This window comes from Leptosomus discolor, chromosome 11, assembly GCF_034619465.1.
Source record: "Leptosomus discolor isolate bLepDis1 chromosome 11, bLepDis1.hap2, whole genome shotgun sequence".
NCBI lineage: Eukaryota > Metazoa > Chordata > Aves > Leptosomiformes > Leptosomidae > Leptosomus > Leptosomus discolor.
In genome coordinates, this window is record NC_141401.1 from 22,830,444 (window position 1) to 22,845,429 (window position 14,986).

Below are 14,986 nucleotides of genomic sequence, written 5' to 3' on the forward strand. Positions count from 1 at the left end.
AAGTGGCACATGACAGACTTCCCCCTCCCCTCCCCCGTCCCCCAGGAAAGTAAAATATAACCTTGCTTTCTCAGTCACTACAATTTTGATCTGTCTGAACCACACCTGTTCTTTTATCTTTGCAATGCAAATGGCATCACCTCGAGTCACCCTAACCTAAACACACAGGCGTACCACTTGTGTACGCCCGTGATTATGCAATGATACCCCACCATTAATTCTGAAACATTCAAGCCAGTGAATGTCAGGAAGAAAGGTATTCATTAGATTTAATTTATGAATTAGGGAATTATTAATAAATTTATTAAAACAATTTATTGCTACAAATTTTAATAATAATTAAAGAAATTGTTTTAAGGAAAAAATAATAGTGGTAGCTATCTTGCCAGTTCTGGAATCTTTGTAGTAGTTTGGGAACTGGAAATGTAAATATTGGCATTTCTTCGCCTAGTGAATTGTCTTTGTATGTGTAGAAACTATAGTCAAACGTTGATAATGCGTTCTTCTGTGACATTCTCTCGGAAGTCACCAGTCTCAGGTCAGACAGTGTCAGTTTGCTCAGTGGGATCTCTCCTTTGTAGTTTTCTTTCGTGATCCTATGAAATTGTTCCACCCTTGGTCTCTCTTTCCCCTGTAATCCTCGTACAAGTTACATGCAAAATCAGTGTTGTTGGTGTCTTGGCCCAACCTCGTACAAATTGGTTTAGACTCTGACAACCAGCAGCTTGTGTCTATTTGCTCTGCTATTTAATACACAGACTGATAATACTGCCAGCAGGCTTGCAGTTCCTTTGGTTCCACGTCCCAGCATCTCAAAGTGTTCTTCTTAAGATGTTATTCCATCTTTCGCTTCTAGATACAGGATATGGGATAGTCTAGCTTGTATATCTCCTGCCTAACAACACAGGGCTTCTCCAGGATTGGAAGTAGAGAAGGGTTAGAGTCCTCTTCTCATGTCTCAGGTGTAGGTGCAACAGCTGTGGCTTCCTTAGGGTCTGGGAATTGGCCACAAAACGTGCGAAAGGCAGGGTGTGAGTGTGCGCTGCGTTTGTGTAGTACACGGATTTTCTGTTTGGTTTAAATCTGTTCATCTTCTTTATACTAACATGGTGGGATAGACAGCCTAGGAGGTTTACATTCATAGAAATAATTTCAAATGTGATTCTTTTCATTTAAGGCTCATTTTAGGAAAAATGGGCCTACGTGACGTTCAGTTTTTATCAACTATAAAAGTTGTTTTGCTCTGGTTTTTTATTAAAGTATGTTCTTTCAGATTTTTCCTCACTGTTACTTGATAAACCGAAGGGAGATGAGACTAGGAGTAGGTTCTGCTGGTAGATCTTTTCCCGTGTTGGTCTGTACCATTGCAGAAAACGAGTACTTCTGTCAGGCTTGTATAAATGATGTTAGGTTTCTCTGGAGGAGTGTCAATTTACAGTGATTAGAATAGTGCGCTGTTAAGTAACTTTTTACTTCTCTAGACATGTAAATTTACAAAGTATCTCATCTACTTTGGCAGGTAGTTTGAGTTGGTACTGAATCTGAAGGCTGTGTACTGCTTTTGGCAAAATCCAAGTTTCTAGGTTGAATAAAAAAAGTACTTTCTGCCTTGAAAGCAGTGGAAAGAAAAGTAGCAATCCATTTCTTTCAGTAACTGGGAAGTGGTAAAGTAACAGAAGTCAGCCAGAAGGAATTTTTAAAGAATTTTTTTTTTTTTTTCCTGGATCTGTAGTTGTTTTATACCAGCTAGCATGGAAAAAACTGTGCACTTACTACTTGAGCTGTGACACAAGCATGCTTCAAAGACTATGTCCTCTGATTAGTGTATTAAGTGTCCCCTAATTACTTTTACTGGTATAGTTTTACTAGAAATAAACTGCAGTGTAGCTGTGAATGACTCTGAATCTCGACATGACCATCACGTGGCCTTTGCTTTCCTGCCTGCAGTTTGAGGTTCGGGTTAAACACTTTGTCGGTCCTTCTGTGTCAGAGCTGCCAAGTGAGGGTAGATCACAGTAGCTGAAGCTGGCTTTGTCTTTGAAGATGAACTCTATATTATAATTAGTTTCTAACTTGTATCTGAAGTTGAAATTAAAATACTGTATGGGGAGTTTTATTTTTTTTATTTTAAATGCATTCTAGTAATTCAGTCTGTAACATTTTGATTATGGATGTTGCTTTCTTGATACTAACAAGTATGTGAAATTAACTGTGGCTGGTTTACGTTGTTTAGGCGTGCTCATGAGCGGCCTCCTCCGCATCCGCACAGAATGCATCCGAACTATGGTCATGGGCATCACATTCACGTGCCTCAGACAATGTCTTCCCATCCTCGACAAGCTCCAGAGAGATCTGCCTGGTGAGCAATCAGATACTGTGTCTTTAGCACTCGGGACAAAGGACCATCATGTGCTGGTCACGGTGCTGGTAATGCTGGCTGTGATTTTAACAAGTGCTGCGTGCACCTGTAGTTTAAAAACCTGTGTATGTTGATAGGGCTTTGAAATACTGCTCTGAGTACTCAATATCTTGATTGTATCTCTCGGGGGGTTATCCATTGCTTTTAAAATGAAATTGAGTGTTACTGACTCTAGGTAGTTATTTCAAGAACTGATTTCAAAATAGGCAAGTAAAACATTGCTGAAGGCTATTCTTACGTTTTTGTTCTTTGTAAAATAGAGGTTTGGATTTGAGTTACAAACTAATTTATTCTCTCTCCTCTTTGTCTGAACTTACTTAAAATTGCATCAGGCTGACTCATAAGGGTTACATTTAAGTTCCACGATATATTATTAGTAAAAAAAAAAAATATATATATATCCTTTTGACCATTGGGGATGGAGTGCATGCATGATGGCTGCTGTTCCCACAGCACAAGCTACAGAGAAGACTCCACACTGGTAGAATTCCTGGGCACAATAAATGTGGAATTGTCTCTACTGGTTTATCACACTAAATCTCCACAGCTGATTTAAAACCAACGTTTAGTATGGTAGGATTGAGATGATTCTTTAGCAAAGTTTAAGTAACAGGTTTACATAAGATTTTTTTTTTTTTTAAACTCGATGGTAGCTGTCCTGAGTTGTGTGCTTTCCAAAGCAGTGGAATTGTATCTAGGAGTGAAGATGTACTTTTACTGTAATGCCACTTTCATTCATGTGACAGGGAACTGGGAATTGAAGCTGGTGTGACTGCAGCTACTTACCCTCCAGGGCCCTTGCATCCTCACTTGGCCCACTACCATGCACCTCCTCGACTTCATCACTTGCAAATAGGGGCTCTTCCTCTAATGGTAAGGAGATAGCTTATAAAAAATTATGATCATTGGTCATTGTAATAATTTGGAGATTATTTTAAGGTTTAATGCATTTAATTGGACATGTATACATTGCTGCAAAAGTTAGTGGTTCAGCTGAAGAAGAAAATACTCCAGTGTTCCTGTGTGTTGCTCCTGAACAGGGAGCTAGAACAGGCTCATGTCTAATAAGAGAAAACAGGACAGGACACTAACATTTCTAACTTCAGCTCTTGTAAAATGAAACCTATTTGAATTAAATTGTCACTTGCATTGCAACGCATTGACCCTCTGCATCTGATTTTTAGAGTTCAGATTCTTCTTTAATGCGTTTTGGATTATTAAAGGTACGAACTTTCCACCCAATGCACAAGGATTAGAACTGGTGCTTTATTTTTAAGGTGTATATACAGCACAGCTAGAGATTTGGTTGTTTTCAAATAATATGTGGTGTTCATCAACCAAATTCTGTGTGATTAAAGTATATGATTTTGTAGCATGAAATGTTAAAAGCAACAGGAGGTGTGAGGATAAACTGGTGCCTTGTTACACATAACTCTTTTTAATCTACGGTAGAAAACCAAGGAAAACAAGCATAACTCTCTTGACTTTGACAGAGTATTATTTTTGAAAGAATGTTTGTGGGTTTATTTAAAATATTCTTAATTTTGTTTAATGAAAATTCCCAGAGACACAAATTTAGTTTAACAGTGTATGTTTAGTGTTTCTCTGCGGTATTCTGTGTGGCTAACCCATATTGTTTAACCTCTTAAAGCTGGATAACCTAAGCAAAATTGTGAGCTCATGTGTAAACAAATGCTAGAATTGTAATTAAAAGTCAACCTGCAAGTCTTGTCCATCCAGAATTCCTCTGTTAGTAGCCAGAATTGACATCTAGGGATTGAACTGTAAATCTACGACTGATACTGTAATAGCTATCTCTTCATAGTCGGGTCTCACATTGCTTGTTCCTTGCTATTTAATTAAAAAACATGATAATAATCCTTAAGTACTTCCCTGTTATATTAAGGTAGGTAATTCATTGGTGCACAGCTTGCATACTTGCCACAGATGAAATTTCTAGAGCAGTCTGTAGAATCCAGTATTTTAGCGTAGTCAACAAGATTCTTACTGTGTAACCTTACCTCCTGTGCATCGTCTATTCACATTTAGATTTTCTGCGTTCTTCTTCAGTTAGGTGTCTGGTTTTTCAGGTGGATGAAAAATGGCTTGCCTCTCTCACGTTCACCTCGTGTGTAGTAACAGATAACAGCAGGTGCTTTAAATTCTCAAAGGGAAAGGGCCCTTCTAATAGTTCAGGGAACTGTAATTGCATTAGGAGCTAAACATATGCCTATCTTATCTCATTTTCGATCAGAGCTAATAAGTCAGTTATGGGATTTATTTCTACTGTTGCTGTGAAGTTTCTAGAAACTTCAGAGTTCAGCTGATCCTTATATTAGTGTGATGAAAACTTTTAACTGTATTTTAACACTCATAGGCATATTCCTACAACAAAAATGTTAAACAAGCAAGTAGTTGGGACACCGCTGTTTATGTTCTTTTTCAGCAGTAGAATAGAAGAAAGCTGTGATAGACAATCTTCAGAAGTATTTCCTGAATTGTGATAAAATGCTTTAGGGGTGTCTTGCCCTTCTGCTCAGTTACTGTTGTTGTTAATTGCTAAAAGTGTCGGATGAGATAGGGTTCTTTACAGAAACTTGTGCATGTCTTTGTGTCGGGATATCTGGTCCTTGTAACAGTAATTCATGAATCTCTGGATGAAACGGAATTGAGGGTGATGTATTTTGAGGTTTTGTCCACACTGCACTGACAGCACGTGTTACAGTGTACGGACTGCTGTAAGCAGGGCTTCTCCAGTGCTCGGGGTCTGTTTTGAACCTTGCTCTGATCAAACGGAGCGTTACGACTGAAGTTGTGTTCGGAGTCTCTGACTAATTTGAAATGTATTCAGATTACATGCACTAGAAGAACATAAAGGCGGGTTAGAGCAATGCTAGAAGTAATATATACAATGAGTTCAGAGCGTTACAAATGCCTTTTGATGATTCTACCCCTTCTATGGCAATAGTGAAAGCCAAAGTTTTCTTCATTTGCACGTATGTGTGAGTACAGCAGATCTGTCAGCAAAATTGACTTTGAATGTAGAGGAAATAGTGAAGTTTTTCTCTAACAAACTTAGCTGAACATTGAAGTGCCATTTTAGGTTTTATTAAACAGCAGCAAATTAATTTCAGCTGTCACCTGAGTGTTTTCGTTGTAACTTCAGCAATAGGGGGAGGGGAAGAGAGGCTTAGCTGTGACTGGCGTCCCTCTGTGGTCAATGTTCTGAGGAGTGCTTTCTTATTTCAGTAAGCACAGAGGGTGCTAAGTGGCAATTCACAAGGCTCACTAGTTGTATTGTTGATGCAGATGTCATCAAATGTTGATGTTCTCCATTCTTTGCGGGGGAGCAGGGGAGTCTTTTGAAATAACTTGTGCAGTAGCTCAACTAAAAGAATTCCTTTGCGTTGAATCCACTTTCTGAAGTAGTATGCTGCCCAGTAAGGCAGTGTGCGTTTTTTGTCCTTCTGTTCTAGATTACTAAATACCCTTCAAACTACTGCCAGTCCATAAAGGGCACAACGGATTATTTGGTCTTTAATGACACTAGTACTCTGACATACCGAGTCCAGATATTATTTGGATGCAGATAATCTAATCTCCATCTAGTCAGTGCTGGAATGTAAACTGCAGTTTTAATCCTCAGGGAAACAAAATGATAAAGATATATTGGGGGAGATAATTAGTGTTCAGCAGCTTTGACAGCTCAAATGAGGGGGAACAACAAAATCTCCATTTCTCTTAGCGTGGTTGAAGAAACTTTCACCTACTTAAATGTTGCTTCAGGAGGAATCCTAGATGAAAAGCAGTTAAAAAGAGCTTCCTTCTTATCTAGGTAGACAAGGATTAGGCTGCTTCCCTCCTTGATTTAACACAATTATTTTGTTAAGGGTGACCCTGGCTTAGGGTAGTTTGTGTTCCCATCATTGCTGCATTAATGCCGTGTATGCGCTGGGGAAAGATCTTCTGCCAAAGTTATGTTTACGACGGATGCCATTCTGGACAAATACCCATCCTGTGAATTTAAACAACATTTTGAAGAAGAATCAACTGAAGATGAATGTCTGGCGTAACTAATGAAACCTCAAACAAGAAGGACACAGGAGACAGGCTTTATCTGTCCCTCTGTTCTTCTCTGATGCCAGTGCTTGTTGTTAGATGCCACTTCAATTCCTGTTTACTCTGAATGACTTTGGCTGCTCTTTCGGCACTGTTGCTGAAAGGTTTTTTGACTCGGTGCCCAGCACCAGTTATCACATCTGGGTGGACAGAATGGGAATTTCTGTGATTTAATAAGCTGAGGTGGATGTTGAAAGGAACATGACTTTTTCATAATGAACTACCGGCCATAGTTCTTACTAGTCCAATTATCTGGACTTGACCAAGTGCTAGCTATGGTGTAATAAATCTCTGTGAGGTAGATACAAGCCTTGGGGAGACTCCTGAATTTATCTGTGAACCTAGACTGCAGCTTGCCAGTCAGAGGAAGATCTCTGGATCATAATCTAAAAACCTCTCTCAAGTGTTATGCATCCAGCTTTAATATGCTGTCCCCCCTTTTTCTTTTATTCCAGAGTCTTCCTGTTTTGTTCCTTTAACTGTTGAATGACTCAGAGTGGTTAAGGCCATCTTTACACTTGGTTTTAAAAATTGGGAGGGAATTGGCAGTATAGGCAAATATGTCCCAAGTACATTATGGCACGTGTGTGCTGGTCAGAATAGTATCCCTCAGAGTGTAATCATACAGGTATCACAGCGCTAAGGGGTGCAGCTGTTCTGTGCAAAAAAAAAGCTATCAAACTTTCTGTAACGTATCTGAACACTTGGCTTAAGGCTGTATCTTAACGTAGCAATAGTAGTTCAAGGTGAACTTTAGGTATTAAATAGCCTTCATTAGCTGTTTCAAATTTAACTGCATTTTTCAAACAAGAAAACGGACTTTGTAATGCAGCTGCTACTTTTTCTTGACATAAACATGAATGACTGTTCTTCAGGTTTTTTGTAGAGTATAGGCAATTGAAGAGTGCTCATTTTATGTTGCCCTCAGACACAGATACAGTTAGGTTTTAGCTATGCAGTGCACATTACTTGTTCCTTCATACAGTGTCTCTCTGAAAGCTGCAGCTTCTCTTGTTTGAATTTGTCTTATTAAGATATTAATTGATCAGCTTTACTTCTTTTTGAGTATTGATGTGGACCTAAGCAGTTAGCTGGATAAGCTTATTGTTGGGATTTGTTTTAGTATGTGTGAAGGTCATACTTAAGGGGAGCCATTGAATAAAAGGTTGGTGTGGACAAGATAAGTACTACCATAAAGGGAAGAATCTCTTCACTGACTGTGGCAACTGAAAGTCAAAAAGGTCCTGGAGAGATGGAAGGTGTTTGAAGGAAGGTAGCAAGGAAGAAAATCTTTCCTGCAGGTTAGCTGTTTCGGAATGTGTGTGTTGTAAATTGTTCAGACTTAGCCTTGAATTTTTTAGTTGCTGCAAATGTTTGTGGTAGTGAGAAGTGTGAACGGAAAGCACAAAACCAGAAACGGCTGATACTTGTTCTGCAGGAAACAAAAGTGCTTGGCAAACTTGTACTGGAATTTGCAAGTCCAGAGTATATGGGTTCAAAGAGTATGGTATAATGTGACTGTATCCAAAAGAACATATACAAGCACTTAGTGCAGACTGGCATTACCTTTAACTCTTTACTTTCTTTATTAGCTTTAGGCTTTTCCTTTTTTCTTACGTTAAATATGAAAGCTTACTGAAAACACACTTCCATCTTTGTGTGGAGCTGTTTCAAGAGAGCTGAAATCTTCTCTTTGCATTTGAAGCTTGATGGTAACTGTCAAAGGGATTTTAGTTAGACTGTTCTAAACAGAGCATGGGAAACTGAAAAGTCCCTACCTTAGGATAAGTGCTACTTAACAACAACTAAAACATCAGTGTGTTATCAACATTATTCCCACACTAAATCCAAAACACAGCACTGTACCAGCTACTAGGAAGAAAATTAACACTATCCCAGCCAAAACAGGACAGTTGGGCCTTATTGATAGTTCGTTCTTGCCTATCTTTCCTCCAGCTTGTAGTCGCAAATGTAATTAGCGAGTATCTTGCTATGTTAGCAGACTGCTTCTTCTGCAGGTGTAAAAGAGCTTTTTTTTTTTTTCTTACAGAGCTGTTTTTTCAAAATACAGTGTTTTATTTGGCCAGAAATGTGAGCTGCACTCTTGCAATGTTTTATAAGCGAGCCTGTACCTAGTTCAGATAGTTTTGCAGAGAAGTTATGCCTTTCCCCATCAGAATAATATGAAGACCCATTTATTAGCGTGGAAAGGTATTGTCCCACCCAGTATTTCTCTTGTCTAAGTCCAGTAGTTTGTTTGTGGTCTGATGTCTGAGGAATTCTTTGTGGGTTTTGTAGTGTTCAAAATTAAATTTAGTAGGTTTCTTAGATATCTCCAGTAGCAGAATTTGTTTCAAATGGGAGACCTGTCTGGGTGCATGTCGCGGCAGTTGGAAAACTGACCTGCGGGGCAATGGGAACTGTAATTATTGCGTTACAGCAGTGTCCCTGTGACTTTACAGCTCCTGTAATGATGCAGGATCCGCACGATGTTTTCCAACAGACTGGTTTCAAGTCCTGGTGAATCAAAAAAACAAGCGGGGAAAGTAACTTCTGACACTTGGGTTAGGTTTTGTCCGGAGTTTCCTTTCCTCTGAGTTGGGGCAGTCAGCTCACAATGTAAGAATAGGCAATGGGAACTTCTAAATGATGCCAAACGTGTCTATGCCTAGTAGAAACCTGGGACAACAAGTACGTTCAGGGTGTGGATGAGTGACCTAATTCTTTAAATGCGTTTTCTGTGACTGGAAGACAAAGTAGAATTACACACTCAAATGGAGAATGGTTATCTGAGATAGATTTCTTACAGTGTAGTTTTTATGAATTACCATATTTTTATATAAAAAAACTCTCCCAAATTCCTTTGTTCCAGTCACAGTTTATATTGTCAAACAGGAAGGCCTGTGACACCAACAGATGTTATTTACAGGAAATGTTCAGCTATGCAGATGGATATACATACCCTACGATACAAAATTCTGTATTTGCAGTCATGCTGAATTCATGTATTAGTATATAATCTCTGTAAACACACTCTGCATCTCGTGTAACCACTTGGATCTAAACTGACACACTGCTGGAGTTTGCAGCAGGCATCCTGTCTTGCTTGTTTCCCATCCCCAGCTCTGATTAGTACCAGACCAACAGAATATCTAGGCTTCTGACGAGAGAGGCACCCCCTGTATTAGGATTCTGGAAATACTCTGAAAGTTAAATCTTCAGTTTCTATTACTCTGGTTTGTAAAAATCTGGTACTAATATTGGGGAGGTATTTGTGGCTTATATTGGCACTACGTGTCCCATCACTTAACAAGCACTATGTAAACTGCTTTAAAATAATCAGATACTGTTTTTCTTTTCTGAAAAAAATTTAATTAGGGCAGAGAAATCTTTTCTATCCCTGTCAGCTTTTAGTTACCAGACTGGATTTGAAAAATACAGAAAGGTAGCTTACTGGTCTGTGAGGTTGCGTGGGTAACTTGGTCTAGGCGTGTGCTTTCTCACAATGCATTAATTCGGTTTTACACCGTGATAGATGTTAAGCTGAGAAGTGTCTGCTGGAAACAAGAAAAGCCACACATGAATACCTGACTCCATGAGTAATACCTGGGATGTCTGACTTGTGACGGCCTCATTAGATGAATTTTGAGCTGTCATATACATCAGCAGAGACGTTGCCAGCGATGGCACACGCAGGAAGATAGTACCGAAGTACTTGGTGTTATTTCCAGATGAACTGCTGCTTACAGTCCTTGTGTTAGTGCGCTCTGCCGGATAAAGTAACCTGAATCTGCTGACTGTGTTGGGGGCTTGGGTTTGATTCCCCCCCCCCCAGTTCATTAACAGTTGCTGCTCGTATGTTTCTGACAAAAAGTCAATACCATTATTTGCTCATCTTGGGAGGGTAAAAACGGAACACAGAAGCCCTGCTGTGCAGTTGGTCCTTGGTATATTAACTACCTGTCTGCTTCCCTGTATGACAAGGGCTGGTGTGCGAAGCACCCGTAGGGTATATCACTGGGCACTGGTATTTTTTTGTTCACTGCTTGTACCTCTTAGTATGCAAAGAAGTCAGTGGATGCTTGAATATGGAGTGTATGTAGAGTTGCCTGTGACTTTAGATGCAAGTTGTGAGTGTTGGGGTTTTTTTTTATCTGCCTCTGAATTTGAAGTGTCTGAAGATGTTCAGTTGTTTTGGGTAAGATAAGGGTATTGGCTGTTTTTTCCAGACTGAGTATTAGCCTTGTTTCTTCTGTGGTACCAAAAACTTATATTTGAGAATCTATAGCAAGTCCGTTTTGTAATAACTTCACGTGTAGCTTTTAGGTGTGTTGTTTACAAAAATAGGTAGATATTTATGGCGGTTTATACAAAGTAGGTTAAGATTTTAGACTTGGAAAGTGAGACCAAGCAATACGTAATGCAGATGTGGAGAGATTCTAATAGAGGATCTAGTCTCACTTCTGTTTTGCTTCTGGTTATGTTTAGAGAGCTGAAAGTGGTGTTGTGTTATGCCATCAGCTGGAATTGTATGCTCAAGATGAGGAGTATAAATAAGTGATTCAAGAAAAGCAAAAGGGTCTTAACTTTTACAAAGTGAACAGTAAAATACTGAAACTGTTCTGAAGCGGTTTAACTTAACATCTGCTGTTTGAATAGGTACCAGACATGGCGGGCTACCCTCACATCCGTTACATTTCATCAGGATTGGATGGAACATCATTCAGAGGCCCTTTCAGGGGCAATTTTGAGGTTTGTAATAGAATAAAACAAAATGTGTCATGAGGGAATATGGGGAGGGTGTATGGTAGAGCTAGTTTTATATACAGATGTGAAAGTATCATAAAGAAAACAGCTTCTATTTATAGAATGCCCTCCCTGTCATGAGCTGGGATGAAAGCATATTGACAAGGCACTCAGTAAAAGGTGCCCTGGACAATGTAGGCGTAGCTGGTTACTAACTGACAGTACAGCTGGCTCTGCCAACCACCCCAGTTAGTAGGATGTGGTATTCACATGATCTGCTGGTACAAGGTAGTGGTGTCTCTGAATAGCCGTGCCGGGATCCTCCTGGTGAGGGTGAAACTTGGCAACTTTAACAGTGGTGGCCTGTTTGTTATGTAGTGCAGGGATTGAAGCTGAGGGAGGGAAGGAAAAAAAAAAAAGAGAGAGAAAATGGAAGGTATCAGATGCAGAGAGTTAATGACAGAGTCCACTGAAAACATCTTCAGTGACATCTCATGGTTCTAATAAACTCATTGCTGGAGAAAAATAAATCAGTCATTGTATTTCAATTTAAGCAACTTTTCTTTTTCTTCTAAGCCTTAACGACTGTAGAAAGCAAATATTTCTGTAGTGCATTTAAATTGAATTTTCCTCGTTAGACACACAAGTACATATGAACATACTGGTAACCATTCCTAGCTGACAAACAATTTCTAACTCTTAGTGCTAAACCAGTGTTTCCCTATAATATAAAATATCAGGTGTTGTTGTGTGGGTTTCTCTACAGATACCCATTGCTTTTCCCCACACAACACACTCTTCTTTTGCTTTGCCTGTATCTGAATAAGTTGGGAATCGAGAGTTTGTCATTCTGCAAACGGGTTAGAATAAATTTGATATTTACTCAAGGTAGTTGAAGTAACAGTTCTTATACTGCTTATTCCTTGGTAATTTTTAGGAGCTGATTCACTTGGAGGAACGATTAGGCAACGTTAATCGTGGAGCAACACAGGGAACTATAGAAAGATGCACATATCCACATAAATACAAAAAGGTGAGGTTTTCTCGAATTGTGGCCTGTCTGTACTATTTCTTTGAAACTGTCATAGCATTTACGTTTACTTCAGATCTGCAGACATGTTCGCTTCACTGACTGCATGTTTTCTGTATCTTGCAGTTTGAAGGACTGTAAGCAAAGCCACTTCTTTCACAGAGAAAATAAACACTTTGGTCCCTAGATAAAGAGCTGCTGTAATAAACAGAAGTGGTGTGATATGATTTAGTAACTTGTCAGGCAGTTAGGAATAGCCTTATGAGCAATGCAGTAACTGTTGGGAATAGCTGAACTGTCAGCAGACTTCAGCAATAACTCATCAAATCAAGGAAGATTTTATTTTTGCAGTAAATTTTTCACGATGCTTACCTGCTTGGTATGTATCATTTTAACCTTTACTTCGATCACATGAGGAAGACTGGGACTCTAGGAAGTTTTGAATCTGGTACAGAATTTTGGCAACTTAAGTGTGTCTCAGTTGGAGTTTTTACACCATAATATAGAATCCCATCCACGTTTACATAGTGTTTTTTCAGACTTGATAAATAGTCACTTAAGATACTAGGTTTGAAAGGAATTTTTTTGTTTGTTTGCCTCTTCATGAATGAAATGATTATATTTATATATAGATAACAAGTAAAAGGGCTGGTTGCAACAATATGAAATTAATATGTTCACGGTCCAGTAGACTATTGTAGTTAACAGTAGTTAAATAAATCTGAAATGTCCTGTAATTTTGCTCCAAGTGCTAGTTCTTGATTCATTTTGGTTCAAATACATTTGAATAAATATTATGCAATGTTTTCAAAGAAGTATGTGTTGAATATGTTTTAAAAACAGATTTTACTCAGTTTGCCAATAATGTCATCTCTACTAATAAGGTAACAACTGATTGGTTCTCACAGAGGAAACTGCACTGCAAACAAGATGGGGATGAAGGAACAGAAGAAGACACAGAGGAAAAGTGTACCATCTGTTTGTCTATATTGGAGGAAGGCGAAGATGTCAGGTAAACAGCACCACTGAATATCAGAATATAACGTTAATATTCCGGCTTTGAGACCCCACTCGAATACAGTACACCGCTCTGCAGTACTCCCCGAGTTAACAGTTACCATTGAAGACTATCTGTCACTGAAACAGTAAATAAAACTAGCTGCTAATGAAAACACATTATTCAGTGTGTATTGTCTTTGGGTAGGATGTAGGTTATTTTCTTATGGTCTTCCATAAGTTGATTGCCTGTCTTATAACATGAGCCCAAGCTGATACCCTGAATTAATCAGGACTGTCAGTCAATTTTAGGTTTTTCTGGAGTAATGCTTCTTAAGCTATCACCGGTTGAAGTCAGTGTAGCACAGGAGAAGCTAGCTGATGCTTGACTTCATTGTCCCTATCCGTTGGAACCAGCCCAAACGCAGGCTGAACTGGGAAGGCCAGAAAAACACGCACAGGCAAAAAGAATAGACGCCTGGCCTGGCCAGCCAAACGCACCGGTTCTCCAGTGGGCATGTTGCCGTGGCAATGCTGAATTAACCCTTCTGTGTCTCTGTTCCGCTGACAGGCGCCTGCCGTGTATGCACCTTTTCCACCAGGTCTGCGTGGATCAGTGGCTGATCACTAACAAGAAGTGCCCCATTTGCCGAGTGGACATTGAGGCCCAGCTGCCTAGCGAAAGTTGACCCTGCTTTCCAGAACTCTTGTCCTCCCTCTCGTCCTTCCCGGTACTGCAGTCAACCAAAGATGGCATGACTTACCTGGGCAGATTTGGAAGCATTGATCCTAGAGTGCTGGCTCTGCTATATGGTACAACTAATGCTAGACCTACAGTTTGTGTAGAAGACAGTTGAGTTTCGGTGTATTTATAAAACTTTTTTTTTAGGTTTTGCATTTTTTTTTTCTTTTAATTCATTACTGTATTTTTGCATGGTTCCTTGTATTGCATTTGTTTGCACATATTATGGGCTTTGTGACCCCAAACTTGCAGGCAAGATTAGCTGCTTTAGTAAGTAGAATTGTGAGGTTTCTTTTTTTTTTTTTCGGTTTGTTTTACATAGTATCGAGCTTTGAAAGTATGATTTCACTCATTACTAACCTCGGATTCCTTAATTTAATCGATCATATATTTTAGTTTAAATGTATAAAGATCATCTAGAAAAGGATAATATTATGTATTGAGACATTCCTGAATTAGGAACAAATGGCTGCTGTATATTTACAATATCAGTTCTGAGTCAAATAACATCCTTAATACTGGGAACAGAATATGAACTATATTCAGTTTACTGATACATAGAGCATACTCATCACAGAGGTTTCGTCCAATCGGATTTTTGTGTTTGTTTTTAAAATTTCAGCACAATGCAGATATATTTGAATGTCAATATTAAACATTTAGACTGCTGTTCAGATTGTATTTATCATTTTCTTCCTATGTCTAGAAATTTGAATCCCTAACTTAAATATTTGCTGCTGTGAAACAGCCCTAGTGAACACTAAATGTTGATTTCGGTTAGCTGGATTGTAGATACTTGCAGATGGAAAGAATTACTAGGGAAATTGAAGAAGAGCTTAGAATCCATTTGGTCTTCTGCTAATTTAAGTTGAAGTATCTGCACACATCGAGGGGGGTTTTTTTTTGGTTTTGGGGGTTTTTTTGTTGCTGTTTG

The 14,986-nt window shown here is 39.0% G+C and overlaps 1 protein-coding gene across 5 annotated transcripts in view; it reads left to right on the forward strand.

Annotated features, from left to right (window-relative positions):
• The window catches only part of RNF111 (ring finger protein 111), a 57,626-nt gene extending 42,900 nt beyond the window's left edge, over positions 1-14,726 (forward strand). For 2 of the 5 annotated variants that reach the window (XM_086471448.1, XM_086471449.1), the window contains exons 9-14: positions 2,234-2,359; positions 3,166-3,292; positions 11,198-11,290; positions 12,222-12,317; positions 13,199-13,326; positions 13,882-14,726. In XM_086471448.1, the coding sequence (XP_086327574.1) occupies positions 2,234-2,359; positions 3,166-3,292; positions 11,198-11,290; positions 12,222-12,317; positions 13,199-13,326; positions 13,882-13,999 (688 nt within the window). In that variant the 3' untranslated portion in view covers positions 14,000-14,726. The remainder of the gene's footprint in view (positions 1-2,233; positions 2,360-3,165; positions 3,293-11,197; positions 11,291-12,221; positions 12,318-13,198; positions 13,327-13,881) is intronic. The other 3 variants (XM_086471450.1, XM_086471451.1, XM_086471452.1) reach the window with 2 other exon arrangements.
• Positions 14,727-14,986: the final 260 nt, after the last annotated feature.